At 40.2% G+C, this 21,191-nt stretch overlaps 3 protein-coding genes across 3 annotated transcripts in view; 2 read left to right on the plus strand and 1 right to left on the minus strand.

Moving 5' to 3' along the window:
- Window positions 1-21,191, minus strand: part of BAG4 (BAG cochaperone 4) — a 30,128-nt gene that overhangs the window by 4,012 nt on the left and 4,925 nt on the right. The window contains exons 3-5 of the mRNA XM_053578519.1: window positions 11,813-11,917; window positions 1,077-1,331; window positions 147-401 (exon numbers count right to left, since the gene is read on the minus strand). Of these exons, the coding sequence (XP_053434494.1) occupies window positions 147-401; window positions 1,077-1,331; window positions 11,813-11,917 (615 nt within the window). The remainder of the gene's footprint in view (window positions 1-146; window positions 402-1,076; window positions 1,332-11,812; window positions 11,918-21,191) is intronic.
- Window positions 4,621-5,748, plus strand: LOC128576393 (TATA box-binding protein-associated factor RNA polymerase I subunit D-like). The gene has a single exon (XM_053578521.1). It carries the CDS (start codon window positions 4,678-4,680, stop codon window positions 5,518-5,520), a length of 843 nt encoding a protein of 280 aa, XP_053434496.1. The 5' UTR covers window positions 4,621-4,677; the 3' UTR covers window positions 5,521-5,748.
- LOC128576395 (cytochrome c oxidase subunit 6C-like) lies at window positions 19,095-19,579 on the plus strand. The gene has a single exon (XM_053578526.1). It carries the CDS (start codon window positions 19,309-19,311, stop codon window positions 19,534-19,536), a length of 228 nt encoding a protein of 75 aa, XP_053434501.1. The 5' UTR covers window positions 19,095-19,308; the 3' UTR covers window positions 19,537-19,579.

Genomic DNA, 21,191 nt, shown 5'->3' on the forward strand with positions numbered 1-21,191 from the left:
CATGTTGTACCCTCCTCAGTACCCAAACATCAGAGGGACAACATTTAAAACAGTGGTTCTCAACCTGTGGGTTGCGACGCCTTTGTAACAATGAAAACACATCGCAGTATGAGGAAGGTTGAGAACCTCTGATTTAGAAGCTGTACCTTGGGCTGCTGGAGAGGTGGTGATGAAGGTGTCTGAGGAGAGCCACTGCTGGGCCATGGTGAAGTATTTTCCGTCATGTACAGATTCCCAGGTGGTGCTGAGGGTGTAGATGAAGGCCAGGGGTAACGGGCACCCACTCCATAAACTCCAGGAGACCCCCACGCATCCTCTTGTGGTCGGACAGTTGGTCCTGACTGTGGAACACTATGATTACCATCCCCATAAGGATAATGGGGCAGGGTCATTCCAGGGTTCTAGATTAAGAGGGAGAAATATGTTGGTCATTGCTAAAAAAACAAAATCAAAACAACTTAAATGAAAATATTCTGATATAGCCAGATTCTGAGATGCTTCTTTCTGCTTAACATTTATAGTAATTCCAATTAATTAATCAGTTGTATTAACTTCTCCAGGTCTAAAAAATCTTGATAACAAAAATACCAACGGTAGATATGATAATGATAAAACTAAGAAGGAATAGTGCCAAAAAATTCAACGCATGAAGCATAATATAAGCATGTCCCATAGACTAAATAAATGTACCCATATGCTATAAGAAAACATAAGATATAATAGAACTACTCTTGAAGTGGACAGAGAAATAACATGGTATCGTTAGAATATTTAAAAATATTAACCTAACACCACTAAAAAGGCTAAGATAGGGAAACTTCCAAGCAACAACTTTCTAAAGACTTCTTTCAGTATAAAAGTTTATCATTGTGACGTCTTTAAGATACCTTCAGCCAAAATCCATTTAGCCATTACTGCAATAGCTGCTACAAATAAAAAGGGCATCAATATAAAAGCAGTACCCTTCCTGACCTGGAAATTTTTTCTTCAATCAGCACTAGTGTAAATAGATACCCTTCTACTATTATAATTGAAAAGCAGACCCTTTTAATTTTTCCTAACAGAAAAAAGCTCACCTGTGAAGCATGATATCCTGGAACCTGCCCCCGAAGAGTTGGAGGTTCAGTCTGACAGTCCTGTTGGGGATATATCCAACGAGGGGCTGGGGTTGGGCTGTTGCCAGGTGAATGGTAAGTGCTTGGAACTTCTGTGGAGTAATTGGTCTGAGTATATCCAGGAGCATAATAAGCCCCAGAGTATGAGGGAGTATTTGCCCCAGGGCCAGGTGGGTATGTTGGACCATATGCTCCATTTGTATAAGAATTCAAACTCTGAAAAAAAGGAAAGATGGAAGAAAAAAAGTGAATGGGTAGAAGGGCTGAACTGCCCTGACTTATTGCCCAAAATTGAAAACTTTGGGAAGTGGTGGCACCTGTGGCTCAAAAGAGAAAGGCACCGGCACCATATGCCAGAGGTGGTGGGTTCAAACCCAGCCCCAGCCAAAAACTGCAAAAAAAAAAAAAAAAGAAAACTTTGGGAAGAAAAGAGATTAATAAATGAAAATACAAACTACACCAGCTATCTTTGACATATTCTTTCTCTCATCAGATATAACCATATGCCTTCCCTTAAACTTAGGCAGTAAGTGTAGAGTCTGTGTTGTAACAGTGGAAAGTGTATTGTAATAATAGACAACTGATGACCTGATGGACTCAGAACATGGTTCTTGCACATTTCCTTAAGTACATCTAACAATTACATCCAGAAGCAGAGGGGGAATTGTACCCACAGACTGGGGAGGGGATTCTGGGAAATCTGGGAGAATGGATAAGGATAAAAAAAACATAATAAAAAGAAATGATAAAAAAATAAAAAATACAATGATATAATAGGAAAAAAATGGAGACAGATTAGCTCTGTCACAGGCTTTTTATTGAACTGCTCTTAGCTTCATTTCTCCATCAGGAAGATTAAGACCATAAACTTATCTTGCAAGATTATGTGAAAATTAGGGCAGCGCCTGTGGCTCAGTGAGTAGGGCGCCAGCCCCATATACCGAGGGTGGCTGGTTCAAACCTGGCCCCGGCCAAACTGCAACAAAAAAATAGCTGGGCGCTGTGGCAGGCGCCTATAGTCCCAGCTGCTCGGGAGACTGGGGCAAGAGAATCACCTAAGCCCAAGAGCTGGAGGTTGCTATGAGCCGTGTGACATCATGGCACTCTACCGAGGGTGGTAAAGTTGAGACTCTGTCTCTACAAAAATAAATAATAAATAAATATTATGTGAAAATTAAATAAGATGACATATATAAAAGAGTTACATAGGTCTGGTATATAGTATTCTCAATAAATGGTAATTATTTATATTATCACTATTGTTAGTATTATCATGGTAGGGTCAAGAAATAAACCCAGATCTAACTCCAAAGTCCATGTTCTCTGCCTTATATATCACACTCTGCATCCCAAATAAGACCAAAAACAGACAATAGAGATACATTCCTCATATAGTGCTCACTGTAGTTTTAAATCACCAAGACTATGACACTCTGAATCCTCAATTTAATAACTGAAACAAGATTTTTTTAAAGCTTAATGTTAAATTTAAATGATTTCCTTAATGTTTTCTGTTAACTTCTACTTTAGCTTTTTTTTTTTTTAGAGACAGGGTCTTGCCATGTGGCCTAGGCTAGAGTATAGTGGCACTCATTGTAACTTCAAACTCCTAAGCTCAAGCAATCCTCTTGCCTCAGCTTCCTAAGCAGATAGGACTATAGGCACACACCACCACATCCAGCTGATTTTTCTTACTTTTTGTAAAGATGGATCTTGCTATATTGCCCAGGCTGATCTCAAACTCTGGGCCTCAAGCAATCTTCCCACTTCGGCCTCCCCAAATGCTGGGATCACAGGCATGAGCCACCGCTCCTGACTTAGCTTTTAATAAATAGTAAAATAGTATATAATAAAAACTAAGAATCAAGTTTTCCTGTACTCATCTGTGTCTCTAAAACTATATAATCTTTCTCACTTTAAGTATAAGAATACACATGACCAAAGCATTCCAGGCAGTGCCAGGTGCAATGAAAGAGCCAGCAATGCACCCCCAAGCAGAGCAAAAGCCACTGAGTCATCTCTTTGTAGAACTGAGAGGCTGTTAAAATCTTTGTACTAAACAAAGAACTCCTTAATATAACACAAATTTGAAGACTTGATAAAACATCATGTGACATTTTGTACTATTATTCAACTTCTAGAAATCCTTCCTGAGGTAATGATTCAACTAGAGAATAAGTCACAGACATGAAGTTATTCATCACAGCATTATTTATAATCATGCAAAATTGTAAGCAACCTAAAAATCCTATAATAATGGAATGATTCAGTAGATTAAGGACTTTTCATTGAAGAAATTTTATTCAGTCTTAAAAATTTACTTTTAGAACTGACCAGATATTTATTAACGTTAAAGTATTGAGATTTTTTTGAAGTTTTAATAATGGCATTGTGGTTACATTTTTAAACTTCCTTATATTTTAAAGATACACACTTATAAACGTGATGTCTGAAATTATTTCAAAGTACTCCAAGAAAAAACTTCAAGAATAAAAACAAGATAACCAAGTATTGATACTCAATGATGCCAACAAATGAGTGCATGGTAGTTATCAGTTTATCAGCTATTCTTACACTTTTATGTTTGAAAATTTCCATAATTCCTGGAATTACTTTCTGGGTTTAAGATGTCTTCATGAGATCATAGCTTCTTTTCCCAATAAACCACTGTGGCAACAGATCACAAAACAACATCACACACATTTACAAAAGGACATGGAGTCAGAAGATATCAACCTTACAGAAGCTAAACAGGTTTGCTAATGATGAGCTAATGATTCTACTTCAGAAATGCCTCAAAGTTTTTAAGTCTTCATCTGAAAGGCAGCTTGTGTGAAAGTTGCCAAGGCCAAGATGGAGTCACTTATAAACAGATCCAGGGCAAAGCAGAGCCTGGAGGTCATGAAGGAGTTTCCCATCCACATGTCTGAATAAGTACTATCACAAGGACTTTCTAAAACCCACATGGAATCCCTGTATGCTCTGTTCATCTTGCTTGTCCTACACATGTCTGTACCAGGACTTACTACAAAAAAATTCCTCAGGACTAAAGCATTTCAGATAAGGACCCACATAAGAACATGCTTAGCAACAACTGTTTCCACCAATGACTTAACATAGCGCCTACAATAGGCCACTGTGACCAATGATATTTGTTTCAAAACAGCTTATGTGGACTTCTCCTTTTTCCCTTTAAAAGTTTCCCCTTCAGGGCGGCGCCTGTGGCTCAGTGAGTAGGGCGCCGGCCCCATATGCCGAGGGTGGCGGGTTCAAACCCAGCCCCGGCCAAACTGCAACAAAAAAATAGCCGGGCGTTGTGGCGGGCGCCTGTAGTCCCAGCTACTCGAGAGGCTGAGGCAAGAGAATTGCTTAAGCCCAGGAGCTGGAGGTTGCTGTGAGCTGTGTGAGGCCACGGCACTCTACCGAGGGCCATAAAGTGAGACTCTGTCTCTACAAAAAAAAAAAATAAAAAAAGTTTCCCCTTCAGTAACAGGGTGTGGCAGTGGCTCGGCCTTTACTCCATCATGGTTGGAGGAGAAAACAAAAAATTAAAGAGCAAGTGATGGGTGAGTCAGGAATGGATTCTATTGACAACGTGACCTTGGATTCAGTGGAAATTGAAAGTCAAAGTGATAACTCTTCTGGTAGCAGCTTATTTACAACACAGTGTGTTCCTTACTCACCTAAACAGAAGCAAACAAGCTCCATTAGAAAATCTGTTCCTTTGCCTGAAAGTGTTCAAGCAAGAGATTCATCAAGTGACTCATCTATAGAACCAGTGACTTTAAAAGCTATTTTTGATAGATATAAGAATAGGAAACATAAACATAAAAAGAGGAAATATAAACCAACAAGAAGAAAAAGGGGAAGACCAAAAGAAAGGAAAAATACCAGAAGTTCACGAACAGATAAAAAACTATTTAACAAAGGACCTGGGTTCCCATTTATGGAATCAGAGAATGAAGGAAAACCATCACCTTGGAGAAAAACTTTAACTTATGAGCAAGCTGTTGCAAGAGGATTTTTCAACTACATTGAAAAACTGAAGTATGAGCACTATCTTAAAGAATCTTTGAACCAAATGGATGCTGGTGAAGATTTAGAAAAGGAAGATTTTGATAGTCGTAGGTACAAGGATTTGGATGATGCTGGATCCATTTCTCCTATTGTAGAAGAGTCAGCAGCAGAGGATGAGGATGCAGCACATGTTGAACACGGTGAATGTGATATCGAGTTGGGAGCAGATGATAGTTTCATAGTAAGTTCTGATTTCCCAAGGAAGATCAATGTCTATTTAGACCAAAATAATGGTACTAAAGAAGCTGCTTTGTCTAAAAAGAGAGCTACCAGGGCCAGAAGCAGTGGACAGAGGACACCAGGGCCTGAAAAGGAGATGGGAACATGAATGTCCAAGAAGGTAAACAATACAGTGAAGTGGCTTTCCACAGAAACTGGCCCTGTGGTGAAGAAATTATTTATGAAGAACATTACAAAACCCCCAAAATTTAAAAACAACCTGTGATGTTTGTGAGACTTGCAATGAATAAGAATTATTAATAAAAAATTACAAAACACCAGTAAAATATGTAGGCAATGCTGAGAAATTATCACTTATGAATAATAAACAGAACATTCAAATGTTTAAAAAAAGTTTCCCCTTACCACAACTTCTCTGGATGCACCTCTGATTCATCATAACATATGCATCCTAGATTATAATCTTCTATTTATTCCCAAATTCATTTCTTTGCAGAGCCTCTCTCTGTTATTTTAGGTTTACACTTCAAGCACAGCAAAAAAAAAAGGAGCTCCTTGCCCCATTTCAGAGCCTTGATACACAGAAAAGAAAATGCTTTTGGGTATTAAAAAGACAGATTTGTATTACCTATGGAAGTCCATGATAGAAATACAGGAGTAAGAAACAACTGAGTTTGAAGAATTCAGAGAAAACCTCATGAACTTCATCAATGATCTGGTGAGACAGTATCCTCTGCCTCCAAAGATGCAGCCTCTGAGACTGTGAACTTCAGTGTTGCTCACACCCTACTCCATAAATCACCCTCCATATACCTGTCAATAGGCCAAAATATTACCTGAAGAATGAAGCCATGAAAAATGAGGAAAGTTTTATTTCAAATACTGCCCAGACACAAGCATAGCACATAAACTGTACTTGGAGAACAGCAAGCTGAATCAGCTCCATAGGTTAATAACTGAACAAGAGGGCCGGGCAATGGCTCACACCTGTAATTCTAGCACTCTGGGAGGCTGAGGCCAGTAGACTGCCTGAGCTTATGGGTTAGAGACCAGCCTGAGCAAGAGTAAGACCCAGTCTCTAAAAAAAAAAAAAAAAAAAAAAATAGCTAGTCGTTGTGGTGGGCGCCTGTAGTCCCAGCTACTTGGGAGGCTTAAGCAAGAGGACTGAGCCCAAGAGTTTGAGGTTGCTGTGAGCTACGACACTATGGCACTCTACAGAGGCGATGAAGTAAGACCGTCTCAAAAATAGAATAGAATAGAAAAGAATAATATAAAATAACTGAACAATAAAAAGATAAATAACCCAATTTAAAAGTGGGCAATGGATCTGAACAGACGTATCTCCAAATAAGACACACAAATTGCTAAGAAGCTCATGAAAATATGTTCAACATCATTAGTCACCAGAGAACTGAAAATCAAAACCACAATGAGATACTAACCTTACACCACTAAGATGGCTAGAATGACTAACAAGCCTCAACAGGCACTGGCAAGGACATGGAGGAAGTGGAGCCCTCATATATCACTGATGGGAATATAAAATGGTGCAGTTGCTTTGGGAAACAGTCTGACAGTTCCTCAAATTGTTAAACATAGGGTGTAACAGTTAAACCATATGATCCATCAATTCTACTTCTAAATATATACCCAAAATAACTGAAAACATTATTTCCACATAAAAATTCACACATGAAAGTTTGCAGCAGCATTATTTATAACAGCCAAAAAGCAGCAGCAACCCAAATATCCATCAATTGATGAATGGATAAATTAAATGTAGTACATCCCCTTAACATGGACGAACCTTAAAACATTTTACTAAGTGAAAGAAACTACAAACAAAAAACAAAAGGCCACATATTGCACAATTCCATATAAAATATTCAGAACAGACAAATCTATAGAGACAGAAGTAGATAAGTAAGAGGAATGAGGTGGTAACTACAGAGTTTCTCTTTGGGGTGATGAAAATGTTGTAGAATTAGTGGTAACAGTTGTACAACCTTGGAAAACTACTAAAAACCTACTGAATTGTATGTTTAAAAGCATCGATTTTATGGTATATGGCCAAACCATAAGCATGGAACATTTACCAATAATAATGTCCACTTCTCATTTCAGTCCCAGGGACAAGGCTGACACAAGTAAAATGGTTATTTGTAATAAGCAGTAACATAATCTTTTCTTTACTTTACATTCCATTATCTCCAATCAACCTCATCCAAAAGTTCACATATATATGATCATTACCAAAAAATCAATTATATATTTTCCTAAGTAAACAAGCAAATCTTCCCTTTTTTTTCTTTTTCTTTTTTTTGGTGACAGAATCTCACTCTGTTCCCTGGGATTTGAGTGCTGTGGTGTCATCATAGTTCATAGCAATCTCAAACACATGAACTCAAGCGATCTTCATGCCTCAGCTTCCAGTAGCTGACTGTATAAGCGCCTGCCACAATGCCCAGCCTTTTGCTCAGGCTGGTCTTGAACTCCTGAGCTCAAGTGACCCGCCCACCTGAGCCTCCCAGAGTACTAGGAATATAGACAAGAGCTATCAAATTCGGCCTCTTCCTCTAACTTTTTCTTTCTTTCTTTTTTTTTTTTGAAATAGAATCTCACTCTGTCACCCTTGGTAAAATGCCATGGCATCATCATAACTCATAATAACCTCAAACTCTTGGGCTCAAGCCATCCTCTTGCCTCAACCTCCAGAGTACCTGGACCTACAGGCACCTACCACAATACCTAGTCTTGAACTCTTTTTTTTTGCAGTTTTGGCCAGGGCTGGATGTGAACCTGCTACCTCCAGCATATGGGGCTGGCACCCTACTCCTTTGAGCCACAGGTGCTGTCCTGGTCTTGAACTCTTGAGCTCAAATCCACCCGCCTTGGCCTCCCAGAATGCTAGGATTACAGGTGTAAGCCATCTGGCCCAGCCTTCTTCCTCTAACTTTTAAGGCCAGATACTGTGGCTCACCCCTGTAATCCTACCACTCTGAGAGGCTGAGGTGGGTGGATTACTTGGGCTCATGAGTTTAAGAACAGCTTGAGCAAGACCCTGTCTTACCAAAAAAAAAAAAAATAGAAAAATTCTTTTGGCTCAAAATCAATCTTAAAAGATTATATTACCAAATTAATCAGGAAAAAAAAGAACAAAGTAGTTTTTTTTTCCTTGACTCAGAGTCTCTGTTGCCTAAGCACCTAGAATCTCATGGTGTCAGCCTAGCTAATAGTAACCTCAAACTTCTTGATTCAACTGATCTTCCTGCTTCAGCCTCCTGAGTGAGTAGCTGAGACTACAGGCACCTGCCATGACAGGTGGCTAATTTTTCTATTTTTCTAGTAGAGATGGGGTCTCACTCTTGCTCATTCTGGTCTCAAACTCCTGAAGTCAAGTGATCTTCCTGCCTCAGCCTCCCAGAATGCTAGGATTACAGGCCTGAGCCACCACACCTGGCAGAGTAGGTTTAGGTTTTTTGTATTTTTTTTTTTTTTTTTTTTTTTGAGACAGAGTCTCACTATGTTGTGGTAGAGTGCTGTGGCGTCACAACTCATAGCAACCTCAATCACTTGGGCTTAAGCAATTCTCTTGCCTCAGTCTCCCAAGTAGTTGTGACTATAGGTGCCTGCCACAACATTTGGCTATTTTTGTTGTTGTAGTTGTCATTGTTATTTAGCAGGCCCGGGCTGGGTTTGAACCCACCAGCCCCTTTGTATGTGGCTGATGCCATAACCGCTGAGCTACAGGCACCAAGCCTTATTTTTTGTTTTTGAGACGCAGTCTCACTCTGTCACCCTGGGTAGAGTACCATGGCATCATAACTCATAGCAACCTCAAATGCTTGGGCTCAAGCGATTCTCTTGCCTCAGCATCTCAAGTAGCTAGGACTATAGGTGCCTGCCACAACGCCCGACTAATTTTCCTATTTTTAGTAGAAAATGGGCATCTCATAATTGCTCAGGCTGGTCTCAAACTCCTGAACTCAAGCAATCCACCCACCTCAGGCCTCCCAGAGTGCTAGGATTATAGGCATGAGCCACCACACCCAGCCAAAGTGGGTTTTTTAATGAATTAATTTATTAAACCTTATAAATTTATTTCCATTATTTTAGCCTCCATATCAATAGTAATTAAAATAGAATTAAACATAGATTCGACTAATTGAAATCTATCAGAATTATATTAGTATTCTTTACGGTTACATTAAAATTTAATTCTACAGAGAGTATCAGTTTATAGAGAATTTTTTTTTTGAGGCAGCCTCACTTTGTCACCCTCGGTGGAGTGCCATGGCATTACAGCTCACAGCAATCTCAAACTCTTGGGCTTAAGTGATTCTCTTGCCTCAGCCTCCCAAGTAGCTGGGACTACAGGTGTCTGGCACAAGGCCCAGCTATTTTTTTTTTTTTATTGTAGTTGTCATTTTTTAGCTGGCCTGGGCTGGGTTCAAACCCACCAGCCTCGGTGTATGTGGCCAGCTCTGTAACCACTGAGCTACCGGTGCCACCAGTTTACGGAGAATTTTAACCTGGATCTAAAATTCTGTGGATTCATTTGAAAGCTGCTTAAATGCAACTGCTTTGAAACTGCATCAGACGTGGTTTTCACGCCTGTAATCCTAGCACTTTGGGAGGCTGAGGCAGGTAGACTGCTTGAGCTCACATGCTCAGACCAGCCTGAACAAGAGCAAGACCCTGTCTCTATTAAAAATAGAAAAACCAGCCAGGCATTATAGCAGGTACCTATAGTCCCAGCTACTCAGGAGTTTGAAACAAGAGGATCCACTTGAGGCCAAGAATTGGAGGTTGCTGTGAGCTACAATGCTGCCACAGCACCCTACTCAGGGTGACAGAATGAGATTCTGTCTCAAAACAAACAAACAAACAAAAAAACCTGGGTGGCGCCTGTGGCTCAGTGAGTAGGGCGCCAGCCCATATACGAAGGGTGGCAGGTTCAAACCCGGCCCCAGCCAAACTGCAGCAAAAAATAGCCAGGCGTTGTGGTGGGCACCTGTAGTCTCAGCTACTCGGGAGGCTGAGGCAAGAGAATCACCTAAGCCCAAGAGCTGGAGGTTGCTGTGAGCTGTGATGCCATAGCACTCTACCGAGGGTGACAAAGTAAGACTCTGTCTCTAAAAAAAATTAAAAATTAAAAATTAAAATTAAAAAACCCTGAAACAAATGTGGCTAATAAAAATTGACAAAACTGGGCTGCTACATTAAGAATGTACATATTTTCTGTATTTTTTTTTGTATACGTGAAATAGCTAAAGTTACATATTTGTCATAAGAAAACAAATTTTAAGGCCAGGCACTGGTGGCTCCTATCTGTAATCCTAGCACTATGTGAGGCTGAAGTGATGAATTGCTTGAGCTCACAAGTTCAAGACTAACCTGAGCAAGAATGAGATCCCATCTCTATTGAAAATAAAAAACTAGCTGCATATAGTGGCAGGCACCTGTAGTCCCAGCCACTCAGAAGGCTAAGAGGATCACTTGAGCCCCATAGTTTTAGGTTGCTGTGAGCTATAATGCCACGGCACTCTACCCAGAGTGACAGAATGAGACTTTGCCTCCCAAAAAAAAGGTCAAATTAAAAAAAAAACAAGAACAGTGGCCGAGCGAGGTGTGTCATGCCTATAATCCTAGTACTCTGGGAGGCTGAGGTGGAAGAAATGCTTGAGTTCAGGAGTTCAAGAGCAAGATCCCATTTCTACTAAAAACAGAAAAAAAAGGGGCTGGGAGCAGTGGCTCACCACCTGTAATCCCAGCACTCTGGGAGGCCAAGGCAGGTGGATTGCCTGAGCTCACGAGTTCAAGACCAGCCTGAGCTAGACAGAGACCCTATCTCTAAAAATAGCCTATAGTCCCAACCCCTGGGGAGGTTGAGGCAAGAGAATTGCTTGAGCCCAAGAGTCTGAGGTTGCTGTGAACTATGACACCAGAGCACTCTATCAACGGCAACAAAGTGAGACTCAAAAAAATAAAAATAGAAAGAAAATATACAGGCATTGCAGCTTGCAGCTGTAGTCCCCTACTTGGGAGGCTGAGTCAGGAGGAGCATTTGAACCCAGGAGTTTGAGATTGCTGTGAGGCAGGCTAATACCCTGGCCCTCTAGCCTGAGGCAACAGAGTGAGACTTGGTCTCCAAAAAAATAAAAACAAAAAAAGGAACATTTTATGTTTGTTGTTTAGAGGTCCTAAAAAATAATCCACTATGCATCAAGCTACAGGTAATATTTACCTAGATATTATCACATCTCTAAGCTGAAAACATATCTTAGTGTTTTCACTAAGATTTCACATAGAGACTGATAGAGGCCATTAATTTAAAAAGAAAAACCCATATCACTAATAAGAAATTAACACAGGTTCTGAAAATAAATAAATTCATTAGGAAAAAAATTTATAAAGTCTTTGTCAATTTTAAAGCATACCTGGCCTTGCAATTCTGGTCTTACAGGATATGTACTTGGGTAAGGAGCCCTAGGTCGTGCAGAATTCCAATAGTTAGAATTGTAGCTAGGATATGGTGGCTGTTCCTAAGGAAAAAAGAAAAACAGATTCATTTTTAGTAACGTTCTCACATCATTTTGAGATAGACTGACAGAGACAGTCTATGAGCATCAACAAAAAAGCAATAGAATCCCACTATAAAACCACTCATTAAATTGATGCAGATATATTACATGATAAATCAAACACTCTAAAACAAAGTATTATGGACTATCCAGTAAAAGCCTATTCTTATGCCAATGCTACCATACAAATGATAAAGGAATTCTTCTAAATTCAGGATAATTAGCAAAACCAGATATACTACATAACTTTATCTGCACCCAATCACATTCATCAATACTAATTTGAGCAAATTGCTAGCTTGGTTGCCTGTGGCTCAAGCGGCTAAGGCGCCAACCACATATACCTGAGCTGTCAGGTTCGAATCCAGCCCAGGCCTGCCAAACAATGACAACTACAACCAAAAAAATAGCCGGGCGTTGTGGCGGGCACCTGTAGTCCCAGCTACTTGGGAGGTGGAGGCAGGAGAATCGCTTGAGCCCAGGAGTTGGAGGTTCCTGTGAGCCGTGAGGCCACGGCACTGTACCCAGGGCGACAGCTTGAGGCTCTGTCTCAAAAAAAAAAAAAAAAAAGTTCTTTGCCACTCTTAAGAGTATTTACCTAATAATTTTTAAATGTGAAGATATTAATACTAAAGTTTACTTCAAACCCATCTTCAATATTAAACTTTTTTGAGATAGTCTTACTTTGTCACTCTCAGTAGAGTGCCATGGTGTCATAGCTGACAGCAGCCTCAAAGTCATGGGCTCAACTGATTCTCTTGCCTCAGCCTCCCAAGTAGCTGGGACTATGGGTGCCTGCCACCATGCCTGGCTACTTTTAAAGACAGGGTCTCACTTTGCTCAGGTTAATCTCGAACTAAAAACTTTTTGGAGCACTGTATGGGTTAATACATATATAGTATTTGCAGTGTATGAGTTATTCTGCTTTGAACTGTATAAATATAGTGTTATACTTGAATAGGATCTTCGAATTTTTATCCAAAATTTAGGCAATCCACCCACCTCGGCCAATATGAAACTTCGTAGCTTTGCCACACTCTAGTTTTTTGATACTCCTCTACCCTCTACTACGCCTACGCTTTCTACTGGCAGCCTATCATCTCAGTGTCAGAAACTGATATAAAACAATTACCACTACACAGAGAAAATCTAGCTGTGACAATAACCTCTCCAGCCTTTCTCTCCAATTCAAGAACTACTGCAATAATTTTCAATAAGCCAATAGACTCTCATAAATAGATTAACTCAAAACTTTTTGGAGCACTGTCTGGTTTAATACATATACAGTATTTGTATCCTATGAGTTATTCTGCTTTGAACTGTATAGATTAAATATAGTGTTATGCTTAAACAGATCTTTGAATTTTTATCCAAAACTTCAAATACTGTTTCATAAAGAAATTCACTCAACCAGCTGTGAGTGGCCCATGCCTATAATCCTAGGACCCTAGGAGACCAAGGCAGGAAAATCACTTGAGCCTCAGAGTTTGAGAGCAGCCTGAGGAACACAGTGAGACTCCATCACTACAAAAAGAAATTTTAATTATTAGTTGGACATGGTGGGCACAATCCTGTGCTACTTGGGAGGCTAACGAAAAAGGATCATTTGAATCCAAGGGTTTGAGTGTTACAGTGAGCTATGCTCAGGCCTCTGCACTCCAGCCTCAGGCAACAGAGTGAGATATTATCTCAAGAAAGAAAAAGAGAAAGAAATTCACTGGCAGCTATAATTACTGAGAGATTAATAATCACTACCTTAGCTTAACTACACTACTAACCAGATTCATGCTACTTTGTTCTCAAGCTACACAAGTATCATCTCCTTTACACAATGAAGAAACTAGAGAACAGCAGAATAGATTTTTTTTTTTTAATGTTACAAACTTCAAATCCTAACTACTAAATTTCTCAATCAGGTAATTCCCCTAATTAATGTCCTCCCTTTCTCGCCTGGGTTTAAACTAGGTTAGATTTTTGCAGGGTAAGTATATCTGAGGGAAAGAGTACGGGAGGAGCTGAGTAAGGAAGGATGTGAGGAAAGTGTGGTGTGGAGGATGCAGAGTGGGAAAGGCAGTAAAAATGTGAGGACTGCAGAGATCATCAGGGAAGGACAGAAACCAGGGTAGTTCTGGAGATGTAGGTTTCAGTTCAGCTCTGCTGGATAAAGTGTGTGTGTGTGTGGGGGGGGCTCAACTTTTTTCATCTCTGATCAAGATCTAAATTCTTTTTTTTTTTTTTTTCCTGCAGTTTTTGGCCGGGGCTGGGTTTGAACCTGCCACCTCTGGCACATGGGGCCGGCACCCTTTGAGCCATAGGCACCGCGCAAGATTCAAATTCTTTTTTTTTTTTGAGACAGAGTCTCACTATGTTGCTTTTGGTAGAGTGCTGTAACATCACAGCTCACAGCAACTTCCAACTCTTAGGCTTAACCGATTCTCTTGCCTCAGCCTCCCAAGTAGCTGGGAGGACAGGTGCCCGCCACAATGCCCAGCTATTTTTTTGTTGCAGTTGTCATTGTTTTTTAGCTGGCCTGGGCGAGCGGGGTTTGAACCCGCCAGGTATGTATCTGGCACCGTAACCACTGTGCTATGGGTGCCAAGCCAAGATTCAAATTCTTGGTAGAGAGAAATCAAATGGCCAAAATCTCACCCCTAAAGTGAGACTCCAGCAGAGCTGAACCGAAACCTACACCCCCAGAACTACCCTGGTTTCTGTCCTTCCCTGACGATCTCTGCAGTCCTCACATTTTTACTGCCTTTCCCACTCTGCATCCTCCACACCACACTTTCCTCACATCCTTCCTTACTCAGCTTCCTCTGTACTTTTTCCCTCAGATATACTTACCCTACAAAAATCTAACCTAGTTTAAACCCAATTATCCACTAACTCCACCTATAAATACTGGTAGAGAAAACACAACAAATTCTCTTTAAATTCATAACAACAAGTAAGCACTCTGCACTGCCTAACAATTGTCCTATACTTGCTTCCCCAGGATGGTCATCTTCTCACTCTCTAGAACGACTATTTCACTCCTCTTGTCCCCTCAAATCTCTAAGATTCTCTTAGCCCACTCCTCACTTTCCTTTTCTTTTCTTTTTTTTTTTTTTTTTGCAGTTTTTGGCCGGGGCTGGGTTTGAACCCACAACCTCCGGCATATGGGGCCGGCACCCTACTCCTTTGAGCCACAGGTGCCGCCCTCATTTTTCTCTTTTTTTTATTATTAAATCATAGCTGTATACATTAATGCGATCATGGGGCACCATACACTGGATTTATAGACTGTTTGACACATTTTCATCACACTTGTTAACACAGCCTTCCTGGCATTTTCTTAGTTATTGTGTTAAGACATTTACATTCCACATTTACTAAGTTTCACATGTACCCTTGTAAGATGCACTGCAGGTGTAATCCCACCAAGCACCCTTCCTCCGCCCACCTCCCCCCTCCCTCACCTCCCTCCTATTCTTAGGTCATAACTGGGTTATAGCTTTCATGTGAAAGCCATAAATTAGTTTCATAGTAGGGCTGAGTACACTGGATACTTTTTCTTCCATTCTTGAGATACTTTACTAAGACACTCCTCACTTTTCAACTGACAACTTGATCTCCTATTTCTGTCTGAAGCAGTCAGACGGAAGTTGTCTTCCTATACACTAAATTTACTGATTTACCCACATCTCTTACTGTCTTTTCAGAAAGCACGAATGAAGTGTCCCTGAGCCTATTAAAGGCCAATCCCTCCAGTTAGCTCTGGACACATAATCGCTCACCTTCCCAAGAACGTTTTTAGTTACCTCTACTCTTTCACTTATCATGTATTTCTTCTATTTTTTTTTTTTTTTGTAGAGATGGAGTCTCACTTTATCGCCTTCGGTAGAGTGCTGTGGCGTCACACAGCTCACAGCAACCTCCCAGCTCCTGGGCTCAGGCGATTCTCTTTACTCAGCCTCCCGAGGAGCTAGGACTATAGGCACCCACCACAACCTGGCTATGTATTTCTTCTATTAACATACATCATCGCCATTAGAATATAAATCTGCCCTCAAGACTATCCTAAATAATTAAAACTACAATAAGTACCACTGTGACAAATGATTGAGTGTATAAATAAACAATAAGCAATAACAATAAATAGACAATAACAGAGCTGGGTGTGGTAGTGCACACCTGTAGTTCCAAGTACTCAGGAGGCTGATGCAAAAGGATCACTTGAGCCCAGGAGTGTGAGGCTGCAGAGAGCTTATGATTCCAGCCTGGGCAGCAGGGTGAGACCTCTGTCTCTAAAAATATAATAAATAAAACAAGAATAACAATAACTTGATAACTGGTGAAGCTGAGTGATGTATAACTTGGTTTTCTTTTTTTAACTAGTCTATTTTTATATGTTTTAAAGTTCCTGTGATAAAAAGGTTTTTTAAAAAAATGTGGGGCACAAATTGAAAGTAGACTGCCCATGGGCGGTGCCTGTGGCTCAAAGGAGTAGGGCCCCGGCCTCATATGCCAGAGGTGGCAGGTTCAAACCCAGCCCCAGCCAAAAACTGCCAAAAAATAAAATAAAATAAAATTGAAAGTAGACTGCCCTTAAATATATCATTTGGTACCTTTGACTTTAGGACAGTCGTAAATATTTTACTTAATTATAAGATAATAAAATCTTTTAAAGTCCCTTCTTTAAAAAAAAAAAAAAAGCAAGCTGAGCACAATGGCTCACACCTGTAATCCTAGCATGCTCTGGGTGGGCAGATTTACATGCGCTCAGGGGTTCAAGACCAGCCTAAGCAAGAGCAAGACCCCATCAATACTAAAAATAGAAAAGAAACTGAGGCAAGAGGATCTCTTGAGCCCAGGAGTCTGAGGCTGCTGTGAGCTATGATGACGCAATGGCACTCTATACAGGGTGAGAGTGAGACTCTGTACCCCCCCCAAAAAAAAAAACACTCAAAACTTGGTAGCACAACCTCACAAATAGAAACCAATTCAAATGAATTTAAAGCACAGTAATCTGACTTACATCTCTGGTGCCATCCTCCCTGTGAATCAAAAACAAACAAAAAAAACCTGCAAAAAACTTGGAATTTGTTTCAGTAATCATAATGATAATTATCAACATTGTCGGTATTGTTATTTTGATTCTGTTATATGGGTATTGTAGTTGCAAATGAATAATTATGTTGACATGGTTGGGAATTAGTATTTTCACAGTGGGAACAATGAAATTAAGAACGCTACAAATTCTAGCAACCTTGTTGTGCTCCTACCCTTCACCATGAGACTAGCCTATCTCATACAGGTGCTGTGATTTCAGCTTAAATCCTAGCATGAGAAGACACATGGGGAGCCCAAACTTACACTGGAGCCTGCAGTGTACTCACAGAGCATGAGCAAGAAATGTTTATTGTTGGCGGCGCCTGTGGCTCAGTGAGTAGGGTGCCAGCCCCATATGCCGAGGGTGGTGGGTTCAAACCCAGCCCCGGCCAAACTGCAACAACAAAAAAATAGCTGGACGTTGTGGCAGGTGCCTGTAGTCCCAGCTGCTCGGGAGGCTGAGGCAAGAGAATCACATAAGCCCAAGAGCTGGAGGTTGCTGTGAGCCGTGTGACACCACAGCACTCTACCGAGGGCAGTAAAGTGAGACTCTGTCTCTACAAAAAATAAAAAAAAAGAAAAGAAATGTTTATTGTTATAAACCACTGAAATCCTGGAATTGTTTTTTTCACTACAGAAAAAATCAGTGCAGTAACTAAATATCAAGTTGGTAACATAACCATAGGAAAAAAAAAGAATTCTTTCAAATGTCTTTTAGAACACATTATCTTGAGTGTACCTCCTCAGTGGAATCTATTCACTCCATAATTTTATAACATTCAAAACCTCAAAAGAAGTGCTATACTTTTTAGTTATGCCACACTGATTTCCCCATCCCATCATTCCTAGTCTTTCTCTCTATATAGATTTGCCTATTGCGGATATTTCATATAATGCAATCATATATTCTGTTGTTACCTTGTGACTGGCTTCTTTCATTTAGTGTAATGTTTTCAAGGTTCAACTACATTGCAGCATGTATCAGAACTTCATTTCGTTTTGTGGCCAAATAATAATCCCATTCCATGCAAATATTAGTTTGTTTAACCACAGATATTTATGCAGACATATGCATCAGTTTTCTGTGTATACTCAGGCATGGAACTGCTGGGTCACATGGTCATTCTACGTCTAATAGTATAAGGTCCTGACAAATTGCTTTAAAAGCAGTTGCACCAGCTCGGTGCCCATAGCACAGTGGTTAAGGCACCAGCCACATACATCCAGTCTGGAGGGTTGGAACCTGGCCGAGGCCAGCTAAAACGACGACGACAACTGTAACAAAAAAATAGTTGGGCGTTGTGGTGGGCGCCTGTAGTCCTTGTTGAGGTTGCTGTGAGCTGTGATGCCATAGCACTCTACCCAAGTCAACATAGTGAGACTTAATCTCAAAAAAAAAAAAGAGAGAGAGAAACATAATTCCTTAATTTAACTAGGTTTAGAGATGGATGAAAAGAAAATCTTCTTAAATTCTCATCTTAGCTTTTTTTTTGTTTTTGAGACAGAAGACTGCCATGGCATCATTAACTCAAACTCTTGGGTTCAAGCAATTCCCTTAACTCAGCCTCCTGAGTAGCTGAGACTACAGGCACCTGCCACGATGCCCAGCTATTTTTAGAGACAGGGTCTTGCTTTTGCTCAGGCTGGTCTCAAACTCATGAGCTCAGGGAATCCACTCACCACAGCCTCTGAGAGTGATGGGATTACAGGCATGAGCCACCACACCCAGCCCTTGGAATTTTTTTTTTTTGGAGATGGAGTCTCACTTTGTTGCCCTCGGTAGGGTGCCATGGCGTAACCTCCAGCTCTTGGGCTTAGGAGATTCTCTTGCCTCAGCCTCTTGAGTAGCTGAGACTATAGGCGCCCGCCACAAGGCCTGGCTATTTTTTTGTTGTTGCTGTTGCAGTTTGGCGGGGGCTGGGTTTGAACCTGCCACCCTTGGTATATGGGGTCAGCGCCCTACTCACTGAGCCACAGGCACCACCCTAGAATTCTTTTTGAAAAGATGAAGCACTATCTATACTTTGGTTTTGGTGGTGGTTACATAATTGTACACATTTGTCAAAACTCACAGAACTATACGCTTAAAAAGGTGAAATTTACTATGTGTAAATTATACTGTAATTTTTAAAAATGAAAAAAGTTCTCTTTTAAGCAGTAAAAATTAACTTTATTAAATCTTAATTTTTAGGCAGGTCGTGTGTACCTCAGCCGAGAAGGATGCGTTGAGGCTGGCATACCCATCAAGGGCAGTGACTACCATGGCTTCCAGTGCTTTGGCCAAACCTCAGATGTGTGGCCTCTTGGCCAGGCACCTACAGATTCATATTGTTAGAGCATTTGTTGTATCCCTGGGGGTTGCAGCTTTCTATAAGTATGCTGTGGCTGAACAAAGAAAGAAGGCATATGCAGATTTCTACAGAAATTATGATTCAATGAAAGATTTTGAGGAGATGAGGAAGGCTGGTGTCTTTCAGAGCGTAAAGTGATTTTGGAATATAAAGAATTTCTTTGGGCTGATTTACATAGACATTTGTCGCTGACCCATGTTCCTGAGCTATGAATATGAGTGATAAATAAACTATTAATAAATTTTTTAAAAAATCTTAATTTTTAAAAGATGAGTAATGTCTTTGCTTCTTTTCTTTCTCCTTTTAGACAAAATAGAACAAATCTAAAAGTATCCTCCAGTAACAATGAAAGTCTGGTTTATGGCCCTCCAGAAATGACACTAATTTTATGAAACAGCATTTGGCTTCCCAGGAAATTGGTTGAAGCTGAACTCTATTCTATAAATCAAACTTGCCAATTTTATCATGTGTCTCCCCCTTTCCAAACTTTGTTGAGTAAAATACAAATTAAGACAAAGGTAATAAAAGGTTTTCACAAGCAGTAATAATGTGAATTGAAGTTTTTTGTGGCAAAGGAAATTTTATTAAAACCATGCAAAATAAATAATCTATTTACTATCTTCTCTTTTGAGATATACCTAAATCTCAAAAGACTGAAGTCAATTTCTTTCATTTTTGTGATATCATACAACAAAATAGTGATGTCAGAAATGAATATATGGGGCGGTGCCTGTGGCCCAGTGAGTAGGGCACCAGCCTCATATACCAAGGGTGGCGGGTTCAAACCCAGCCCCGGCCAAATTGCAACAACAACAAAAAAAATAACCGGGCCTTGAGTTTGGCACCTGTAGTCCCTGCTACTCAGGCTGAGGCAAGAGAATTGCCTAAGTCCAAGAGCTGGAGGTTGCTGTTCTAATGGCAGAGGAATCTGAGTAGTGCTGGTACTACATAAGTTCCATTTACAAATTTGCTTATATTTTTCATAAAAATTATTACAAAAGTATATTACAAAATTGCTATATATTATAAAAATCACTAATAAATCACTTTATGCTCCTGTGTTGACCATCTTAGTATTCTTAGTATTTTTTGTATTAAATCATAGCTGTGTACATTAATGCAATCATGGGAACAATGTGCTGGTAGTATTTTAAATTTCAATCTCATCTGGGTTTCTTTCTAAGGTTTCCCCCTTACCCTTAGGACCTGGTTCAAACAATATCATATAAATTTCCCAGTGCATTCCATCTCATTTCCCTTACTCTTAGACGACCTAACCTCTTAATTCCACCAAGAAAGGAGAATAAATAGTAAACTCCACCTATGTGTCTTCCCTCCAGCTCTGAACTTATACTTTCCCCTCTTCTAGCTCAGAAGGGGTTTCTCAACACTTTTTTTCTGCAGTTCTTAAACCCTTTCCCCACAAGCCATAATACATCCTTTTGTTTGCCTTTTTTTTTTTCTGAATCTACGGTACCAGCTTACTCTTCTTTGCTTACAAACACACTCAAGCCACCTAAAGCTAAAAATTTTTCCTAAACCCTGGTTCTCAGATAGTGATGACTTTCTCATAAATAAATTCTGGAAGCACAGTTTTGGCTAGTTATCTTCTCATCTAAATCTCCTTTTCATTACTTTAATACAGTGGTTGTCAACCTTCCTAATGCCGCCACCCTTTAATACAGTTCCTCATGTTGTGGTGACCCCCACACATGAGGAGCAGTGTCTCGGTTCCTAAGACCATAGGAAATATGTTTTCCAATGGTCTTAGATGACCCCTGTGAAAAGGGAAG

The sequence above is a fragment of the Nycticebus coucang genome, chromosome 24 (genome assembly GCF_027406575.1).
Source record: "Nycticebus coucang isolate mNycCou1 chromosome 24, mNycCou1.pri, whole genome shotgun sequence".
Taxonomy (NCBI): domain Eukaryota; kingdom Metazoa; phylum Chordata; class Mammalia; order Primates; family Lorisidae; genus Nycticebus; species Nycticebus coucang.

Coding starts and splice junctions, on each gene's coding strand:
- LOC128576393 (XM_053578521.1), top strand. CDS start 4,678: ATGGGTGAGTCAGGAATGGATTCTATTGACAACGTGACCTTGGATTCA.
- LOC128576395 (XM_053578526.1), top strand. CDS start 19,309: ATGGCTTCCAGTGCTTTGGCCAAACCTCAGATGTGTGGCCTCTTGGCC.